The sequence below is a fragment of the Patagioenas fasciata genome, chromosome 1, assembly GCF_037038585.1.
Source record: "Patagioenas fasciata isolate bPatFas1 chromosome 1, bPatFas1.hap1, whole genome shotgun sequence".
NCBI classification, from domain to species: Eukaryota; Metazoa; Chordata; class Aves; order Columbiformes; family Columbidae; genus Patagioenas; species Patagioenas fasciata.
The window spans coordinates 172,557,651-172,567,359 of NC_092520.1; the positions used below are offsets into that span (position 1 = coordinate 172,557,651).

A 9,709-nucleotide genomic window follows, 5' to 3' on the forward strand; every position below is an offset into this window, starting at 1 on the left:
TCACGACATTCTATGATTCTATAAGTCAAAAGCAGAGCATGGCTGGGGCTGCTGAACACTCTCCGTGTGCTCCAGCAACAACTGGGTCACCCCCTCCTTTCAGTTCACCTGCCTCGATGTGGACCACTCTCAGGGCTGATGTTCCTCTATGTGGTGCAATAAATCCCCCTCTTTTCCCCTTTAAATGCCAGAAGCTCCTTGGGGATGTGCAGTTGACTAATGGTTGTTTCTTTCTAGGATCTCCTCCACAAATACTGCGGGCTGTTTTTTCTCTCCCTTTGTATGATGATGATAAATGATGACTCTGCCAAATGCAAAAAGATGGCGGCTTTGACTTGTAAATCTCTCCTCAGTAAGATAAGCAGTGAAAAGCAAGATCTGATGTTTTCGCTGGTCACAGAGTGGTTTCACAGCAAGAAGGTATTTTGTGCCCTTTTCACTGATCAGCTCTGGACTTTGTTTGGGGGCTGAGTAAGGCTAAGGCAATTGAGAGATTACTAATACCAAGTCAAGTGGATTGGTCGATTCAGTTATGCCTGAATTAGTAGTTTTAGGAAAGGAGTGTGAGCAAGATTCAGCTTAGAATAAAAGCTCTTTAAAGCTGTTCTCAACACCATAGCTGTTGCTAGTAAGAAGAGGAAGAAATGATATAGCTTCGTATAGCTGCACAAATGTAGGGAACTGCTGCTGATGTAGGTCAATCTACAGACTTCCCAGCTACATGGTGCTGCTTTCTAACAGTTCCTCTTCTGGGTCAGGTATTTCACCAAGTGTAGTCTTTGCTCAGGTTAAAGGTTTGAGTAAATTCCTTAAAGCTTTTCTGGTCCCAGTAACTGGCTTTTTGTGCTTTCTTTAGCTCATACTTGTTTCATTCTGTCACCAGCAGCTGGAAGGTGGCAAACCTAGTCTTACAGGTCTCCTATTTTGATCTGGGTGCCTGGATGTTTAGTTATTCTACAACTGCACTCGGCTTCTGTCTCTCTACACTAGAGGAGCAGATGTTCTTCAGCACTTCATCCTTTTCATCTCTAGTGTGCTGAGTTCTGGTTTATAGCTGTGAGATGTCTGTTGCGCTGTGAAGAATCAAAGAGTGCAGAGTAGCTCCCGGAGCACTGCAGCTGTTAACTGGGCTGGAAAAGACCTTTTAGCATTCAGTTTTAGGGTGTGTTTCTCGGGATAACTTGTGCTGCCAGATGCTTTTGTCCCTAGCTGGTAGCAACTCCTTTTTTGAAAACCAGCCTGTCTTAAGATGCTGTTGCTATAGGCAAAAGTAAGGGTTGCTACAAGCTCCTGCACATGGGAGCTGCAGATTTGATTATCGAGAAGTAACAAGAGGTGTTACTCTTTCTGTTGGCAGAGCTCACACAGGAGGTTGGCTGCCCAGGCGTGTGGTTTGTTTGTTGAAGTGGAGGGAGTAATGTTTGAACGGCGGCTTGAAGCTGTCCTCACCTTGATTGGAAAAGAAATCAACCCAGTGGAATTTGAACACGTAAGTAATTTTTCCCATGTGTGAGACTTGGGGAAAGAGAATTAAGAGAATTAACAGAATTGAAGAAGGGAGGAAGTGTAGTTGTTATTTAACAGCTGAACCTACTGTCTGGGACCAAGGAAATGCATGAAATACACACGTTTGTTCTGAAGGGAACCTCACCGACCTAGAACCATATTTTTTGTCTGTAAGCCCAAATTTGAGGCCATGAGGGGGCAGAGGAGCCTGAACCTGAACCTGCAGCCATACTGTGTAACCAGCAGATATATTACTCCTTGCCTCAGCCTCCAACAAGATCTTTGTGGGTGGAGGGCGTTCTTGAGACAGCCTTTGAGTCTCAGGCATTTGTTTTTTACCTGTATGATTTGGTGAGTTGACAGTGTGTGGCAGGATGTATGTTGAGGTAGCTTTCCCTGCTTCTGGTCTTTCCTGCAGTGGCGGCAGAGGAGGGACTTCTGTTTTTTGTTCAAAGTAGAGCTATAAAAACCACCATCAGAAAGAATGGCAGGGTGCACAGGTAGCACTGGGATGGGTTAGAATCTCTTTAGTTGGAAAACAGCCTGATGATCACACTGACAATGTCTGTTTAACTGGGAAACGTGTCTGCCAGCTGCAGAGATTTGTGCAAGCGTGGAAGCTCAAGAGTGCGTTGCTCGTGACTGTCTGCTTTGTTCAGTGTTATCTGCAGCTTTCACTTTCAAAGGTGTTCCCTTCCTGTACTTCAGAACGCAGTTTTGTTTTATGGAAAATCTTTTCAGTGCACATGATTGACTCAGAATAATAAGTCTGCCTCACATTCTGTTTGCCGTGTGCTAATCCCAAAGGGATCCCAGCCACTGCACCTGGGGAGTGACCATGTGTGTTTCTAATGTGCAAGGGCAACATGCTGAACAAGAGAGAACAACCTCAGAGTATGTAAATTGGCGAGAGATGAAAATAAAATACCTGCGGTGAGGAGAAATTCAGTGTAATCACCCCCTGTGCTGTGACATGTAGGTAAAGCACTGACTAGTTGTACCAAACCACCTGGTGATTACAGGCAGGGTGAAGACCTGAAGGCAATTTAGTAAGACAGTGCACACAGTGTTATAACAACTTGGGGCTTCCCAGGTGACACAGGCAAATCTGCACTCATCTTGGCTCTAAGAATGAAAACCAAATCTGCACAAATACATGTCTAGACAAAAATGATATATATTGTGTGTAATTTCTTGCATCTAGAAACCTAACAGTTTGTTATGGTAACATCTGTATAAAAAACAAGAAGAATGATTCTAATAACAATCTCCTGCAGAGGTTGAGTCTCCAGAGGAAATGCTTTAGTGGAACTGCTTCTTGTCTGTCTGGTTTGGGAACTGGAAGTCAGTCTTCTGTTTCTTTGCAGGGTTGATCTCAAATTTATCTAGTAGTGTAAACAAGCTCTGTTTTCAGGTTCTCATGAGCATCTTTCTTGCTGCTTTTATTAGATAACTGAAGAGGAGGAAGAAAAGGCTGCAGACAGGCTGCTATTCAGCTTTCTTGTGCTGGTAAAAAAGCTAATCACAGAGTGCAACTTCATTCAGATGACCAAGAACAGTGCTGTTGTGAGTAATATCTGGGGTAGGTATCAAGAATTATTACGACTGTGTTGCAAGGAAATTCTTTGTGTGCCACGTGCTTTTTCACACCCTACTATAAACAACTAAACTACCTTGTACAAGGTTTGCATGCTGCAAAATGCCAATACATGGCAGGTACTGGGCAGTGAAAGAGAAGATGTTAATGGAAAGAGTTATGTGGTTGATGAAAACAAGACACCCTCTGTCTCAATTGCTGGGAAGTATTTTCTATTATCCCAAGAGCAAATAGTTACAAACTATTGCATGTTCTACCGTAATTACATCCTCTTGGATGAAATTGTTTGGTTCTCTTGGGAAGATGAGATTTTCTTGATGAGGTCATACATACCAGCCAGCAAGTGATGACACATGGTAATAGCTCTGTAAATACTCTGCATCTGCCAGAATGTTCAGGCCCGGGGGTTATTTGATTCAAGCAGTTTCCCTGTGAGAGAGACCATACAATGTTGGGCTGGCTTATTGGCATTTTCTTGCCTTGTTTTTAATTGCCTCATTTGCTGCTATCAGAAGGCCTGGTTCTGGCTGGTTACTGTCTCCAAAGAGTTCTACCTGCCAGGTGCCTTCAGTGAGACAGGAGATAACCCTTGTAAAGCCTGCGTTGCTTGGTAATGTGCAGTTTGGACAGAGGTGGGGCAAGAGGGCAACTCCATCTCTTCTCTGAAGCATCCTCAGCCTCCACCCAGGGGTTGAATCTGACCGTCTGCAGCAGGACCAGCTCACCCGAGTCTCACAGCAGCCAGTTCCCAGACATCACGGGCAGACGAGCTGTGGCACCTCGTCCCTGACGGGACGATATTTACTGCAGAAACATGACATGTCAGCCAGGATCAGAGCAAGTGCCTTTTTTTGCTGTGCCCACTTCTCTTGCCCAGTCGCCATCACTTTCCAGCAATGACCTCATCTTTGGATGTTTGGAAGTGCTGTGGGTGCATTCAAGGATGCCTTGTCACAATGGGGACATTTGGCTACCTGTAGCTTTTTGCAGCTCTCGGCTTTGGCTGGATAAGAGTTGCTAGGAAGTCTTTGGTTATGTTCTGCGTGGATGAGCACAGTTTCTTTCCTTCACCTTTTTATTGTAGCATGTGCTGTGATAATTCTTCGAGGTACCTGGTTCTTTTTCTGCTATCACTGGACCAGAGGTTTTCTTTCCCTCAGGTCATGTCCAGTCTCACCTGTGGTATCCTCACAGCTGGGTATGGCTGACAGCTGCTGAGATCTTTGGCCTGTTGTTTGCATCTAACAAGCCAGAAGATCTTGTTGACAAGTGGAGGAAAAGAAAGGCCGGGAAGAGGAAAAAGGCATCAGCAGAGCTCTCTGCATCCACAGTCTTCTTGACTGCTGAACTGGACAAAAAGGTAATGATATCTGTGCTACTCCTTCCCTGGCTGGTTCATAAAAGTAGTATTATAGTTTGGCATGCACATTTCTCTTTTAGTTGCTCATCTGCTGCCTAATTCTGGTCATTTAAAGCATTTGAGCCAGTGTCTCTGCTACTGGGAGGGGGTTTCCTCTGTGGTCTTGTTCTCAGCAGCACAAAGATTCCCCTCTAGGCTGCAAGATGCAGGCAGAAGGTTTGCTGAGCCAATACCTTGGCCTTCCCGGGAAGCTTGGGTGTCTACAAAACACTGCTTTGAGTTTCTGCTATTGGCTTCTTTTCATGGAGTATTTTCCTCCTCTTTTTTCCTCTCGCCAGATGAAGGAACTTGCGTTTGCTTTCTGCCATCAGCTGCAGTCCAAGTTCCTGGACGTGTCTCTGGGAGAGCAGGTAAGAGCAGGAGCAGGTCCGGGGCTGCAGGAGGGCCCAGAGCAGGCTCTGGCCCATAGCAGGATGTTACGTCCCTGTCAGGACAGTGATGCTGCTGGTGACTCAGGGCAAACACACAGTGCAGGGCCAGCTGCCCTGTGCTGAGAGCATCTGAGCGGGCAGGTGTCTCAGAGGGGCCCAGAAAACCCGCCCTGTGGTGTCAGCCTGCTGGAGGGGCTGAGGGGTGGCAGGGACAGAAATGGGAGGCACTGTGCAAGCCAGGACTGGGGTCCCGTCTGTCAGGGAGGGTCTGGCTCTGCAGCCTGGACTAGAGCAGATTGGGCAACCCTGTCCTGGAGCTGGGATCCAGATCTCTGGTGCTGGTTATCTGCAGCTGCAGTGGAGCCTTGCATGTTTGCCGAGAGCCTTTAGTCCAGCTTTGTGCTGTTGCTTGAAGGTCTGACTCCACAGTGACCCTGGTCAGGAATTCCCTTGTAGAGAGCCAGGGGGTGCCAGAGGTGGAGAAGACAAAAGGAGCAGCCCTGCCTCAGGAACTGCTGGGGCCCAAAAGGCACAGCAGCTCATGGGGAAGGATGCTCCCAAACTTCAGGAAGATATTGAGGTGGGCCTTTGTGTCTTGGCTCTTACATGCCCTGGTGCTGACAACCCTCAGTGACTGACTACCCTGTTTTCACACTTCAGGTTATAAAGAATTTGCTTTTTGTGGCCAAAGTTGTTTACTTGTTAGCCCCTGCTTCAGAAGAAGTGAAAGAGGATGAAGGAAAACTCAGCTGTGAAGGGGAAGAGCAGGAGACCTCAGAAGTCGAGGAAGAGAAAGACATTTCTGCTCAAGGAGAGGGAGGAAGAGAAGACACGGAAGAAAAAGGCCAGCCAGCCACGTTGCTGTGGTTAATGAAGAAGCTCTCTCTCATGGCAAAGCGAGAAGCAGCGTATTCCCCTAAGGTCCCCCTGAAGGTAAGAACAGGGTCAGCTGCTTTTGATCTGGTGGGCACTTGCACAGTAGAGTGTTGCTTCCAGAGGACTGGCTGCAGAGGGTGCTGAAATGAGGGTTAATTGGTGCCAGAGAGGATTCTCAGGAAAGGCTTGTGCCAGTCTGCAAGGGTGGGAAGGCCAAAGGCACCATGCTGAAGGGAACAGCCCTGCCTTTCAATGCCCAGGTTGGGGGATTAGCAGCCTGGAGTTACTTCCTAGGAGAAGGGGAGGATGTGGGAAACCATCAGGAGAAGGATTGTGGTGCAGAGTTAGAGAGGTTGAGCTTCAGCTGCCTCAGTACAGGACGGTGAGAACAAGGCTGTTGTTCAAAGTGGTAACAGCTGCCAACCCAGTGAAGTCACAGCTCACAGTTTTACAGATCCCTTGGGGTTGTGTCTCATCTAACGGCTGTACTTGGCTGCAGTAAGACCTTGTAACAACAGTGAGTTTCTGACTCGGGTGCCTGAAACAACACCTTGTACAGAGAACAGTGGTGCACAGCCCTCCTGTAGCAGTTCAGTTAGGCAGTTTCCTTCCAGCCTTCCTTACTTCATATCCCACACGCTCATTTTCAGAGAAGCTGCATCTTTAAGTTCCTGGGAGCAATCTCGGTGGATCTGGGGAAAGACAGGATCAAGCCCTACCTCCCGACAATTCTCACCCCTCTGTACAGGGAGCTGAACAGCACCTACGCAGAGCAAGGTAAGTGATTTCCTCTTACGAAGATTAGCAGAGAGTGTCAGAGCTCTGCCTCGGCACAAACACCGCCTGTCATTCCTCTTGTTTGTTGAGACGCAGATGCCATAATTGGCGAATCTCACCTACTTGCAGTTCAACTAAAATACCAGGGAAGGGGGAGTGTGTTTGACAGCTGGCATACAAATCTACATGTTGAAAAGGAAAAAGACTGGACTAAAGTTAGGCAGGCTCCTGCGTGCAAGTGGGTAAAGCTCAAGTGTGTGATGTAGTGGAAAAAGTGTAGTAATCAAGGATGGACTCGTGGCAAGCCTCAGGGAGCCCTTGCTGAGGAGAGGAACAGAGTGTGGGTGTTAAGGGAGCTGGAACATGGCTGTTTGTAAGTGTTGCTAAGCCTTAGGGGCATGAAGGTCCCTGCCCTGTGGTTAAAAGTATGTTTCAGTTTTAATGTAAAATAGTGCATTTTATAGCAGCTCGGGGCTGTACGAGTTGGAATTGCCAGTTTGGAGGTGGTTGCTTGATGTTTTCCCCAAGCTGCTCCTTTTGAAATAGAGAAAATGACCATTAGTGCATGGCATGTGTGCAGTGACTGAAAGAGGGGAACCTGTGCAGGTGGGTGTGCACCTACTGAACTGTGCACAGAACTTCTCCCATCGTCCTGAGCAAGTCCAGGTCACTCTGTCCTGCTAGATCCTAAATGAGCAACACCACTTGTTTCTCCCTGGAGATGTTTGTTTAAAAGATCTTCAGAAGTCATGTCTGGTGGGGAAAAGCCAAACCAACTTCCTGGTTAACATGAGAGACTCCTGGCTTAAGAGCAAGACACTGGTGTTTAGATAGTTCATTAAAATGTTTTAAGTCAAGCAAAATCCAATGTCAGGAAAAGAACAGACAGCAAAACAAACAAGCAAAAAGCACTATATATTTCTCTAAATCTCTGGTTTGAATATGCCATGAAAATTCAGTGTGCAGTCTCCACGTATCAGAAAGGACAGAAAACAACTGAAAAAACTTGGAGGAGGCAGTAACAGTGTTTCTAGGTAAGGAACAGCTGCCTTGGCTACCAGTTCAGGTTTTTTCAGTTAAGCAAGTAACAGACTTGGAAAAGACAGAGATTGACAGTATTGTGAGTGCATAAAGGTCAACTTTTTGCTTTCTCTGCCAGCACAAGAATCAGGGGCCTTCTAGTGATTTTTCAGAATAACTGCAGAGGTGGTTTTTCACATGATAGGGGGTGTAGACCCAGGGAACTTGTCATTGAAGGGTGTTGTGCAGGCAAACAACTTCCACAACATTCTCTGGAGGCTGTTGAAGGACTTGGAAGAGGGAGCTGTTGGAAAAATGAGAGAAGTATTTGTCCTGCTCTCAGTTTTCCCTCAGCATCTCTTTGTAAGCCTTTTTTTCTCACCAGTATCTTTTGGCTTTTTTTCAGTGATTGTAGTTGTAACAAACATTGTAACTAACTAGTGATCCTAACCATTAAGCCAGGCCTTATTGTACCTACTGGACAGAGATGCTGACTGACAAGGCTGAAATCATCTCTTATTGCCAACAAAGCCTATTCCAAAAAAGCCCTGGTGGCTCTATACAGTCAGCCACTTTTAATAACCATTATCCTTTTAAAAAAAATATTGCTTCTCAGAAGCTTTTTTTTTGTTTACCTATGTGAAGCACCACTTGTGGTTCTCTGGGAAAGCTGGTAAAGCTCCAGCAGATTTCATAAGCACTGTTGCTCTGGTCTCTACAGTATATTGGGCAAGATGAATCAGTACAGTTATCTTTAGCAAAGAAAGAGAAATCCTGAGCTCTCGGCTTTCATTCCATGTGCTGAAAAGATTAAGCAAGTTAATTGTTGTTTTATTAGATCCAACACTGAAGAACCTTTCCCAGGAAATCATAGAACTGCTCAAGAAGTTAGTTGGACTGGAGGCTTTTTCACTTGCATTCTCTGCTGTGCAGAAACAGGCCAACCAGAAAAGAGTGATGAGGAAAAAGCAGAGGGCTCTGCAGGTAAGATTCTCCTTTCTCTTCTGGGAAAAAGAAGTAGGGTTTCTCTAAAGGCCCGAGAGCCGAGCAGGAAGGCGAATTTGGGGAAGATCATCCTGAATTGGGAGTGTTCCGTTATCATTTCTGAACCTCTAAGATCAGACTCTTGGGAGGTTTTGGCTGAGCGATGCTTTCCTGCTTCTGGAGAAAGTGGTAAAGCTGGGCAGAGCAGCCAGGAAGAACCCAGCTTTAACGAGCCTGAGAAAGCCCATGTGTTGTCTTACCAGCCACCAGTTTCTTAGGAAGCACATTATGCTGGAGCAAGTTCAGAGAGGGCAACAAAGCTGGTGAGGGGCCTGGAGCACAAGTCTGATGAGGAATAGCTGAGGGAACTGGGGCTGTTTATCCTGGAGAAAAGGAGGCTGAGGGGAGACTTTATCACTGTCTACAGCACCTGAAAGGAGGTTGTAGCATGGAGAGTGTTGGTCTTTTCTTTAAAGGAGCACATGAAACAGCCTCAAATATCACCACGGGAGGTTTAGATTGGCTATTAGGAAAAATCTCTTCACTCAGAGAGCTGTGAAGCACTGGAACAGGCTGTCCAGGGAAGTGGTTGAGTCACCATCGCTGAAGGTGTTTAGAAGACGTGTAGACATGGCTCTTAGGGACATGGTTGAGTGGTGGACTTGGCAGTGTTAACGGTTGGCCTCGACAACCTTAAAGATCTTTTCCAACCGAAACAATTCTATGGATGTATGATTCTCTGGTGTTTACAGGGACAGCTGTTAGTTTTAACTAAACAAATGTATTGTTTTTCACTAGACTGTGGCAAACCCTGACATTGCTGCAAGGAGGAAGCTGAAGAGACATAAGAATAAAGCAGAAACCAGGAAGAGAAAAATAGAATTCTTGCGCCCTGGGTACAAGGCCAAGAGACCCCGAAGTCATGCACTGAAAGATTTAGCAATGGTGGAATGAAAAGGCTTCTCCTTCCTGGAAGATTAATTTATAAAAAGTAATTTCAAGCTAAAGAACTAATTACTGTTTAAAAAAAAAAAAAAACCCCACACATTTTAATTGTATTTATTAGTATTTTTAATATCCTTTTTTCATCTAGGATCTTAAATAAAAGCTTTTCGTTTTTTTTCCAAGCCTGTATATTTACCAGAGCATGTATAGTTT

General features: G+C 45.8%; 1 protein-coding gene across 1 annotated transcript in view; it reads left to right on the forward strand.

Moving 5' to 3' along the window:
* The window catches only part of UTP20 (UTP20 small subunit processome component), a 65,652-nt gene extending 55,974 nt beyond the window's left edge, over nt 1-9,678 (forward strand). Inside the window, exons 54-62 of the mRNA XM_065836689.2 lie at nt 238-420; nt 1,358-1,489; nt 2,956-3,088; nt 4,264-4,463; nt 4,802-4,873; nt 5,555-5,827; nt 6,421-6,547; nt 8,406-8,551; nt 9,350-9,678. Of these exons, the coding sequence (XP_065692761.1) occupies nt 238-420; nt 1,358-1,489; nt 2,956-3,088; nt 4,264-4,463; nt 4,802-4,873; nt 5,555-5,827; nt 6,421-6,547; nt 8,406-8,551; nt 9,350-9,505 (1,422 nt within the window). The 3' untranslated portion in view covers nt 9,506-9,678. The remainder of the gene's footprint in view (nt 1-237; nt 421-1,357; nt 1,490-2,955; nt 3,089-4,263; nt 4,464-4,801; nt 4,874-5,554; nt 5,828-6,420; nt 6,548-8,405; nt 8,552-9,349) is intronic.
* The last annotated feature ends 31 nt before the right edge of the window (nt 9,679-9,709 follow it).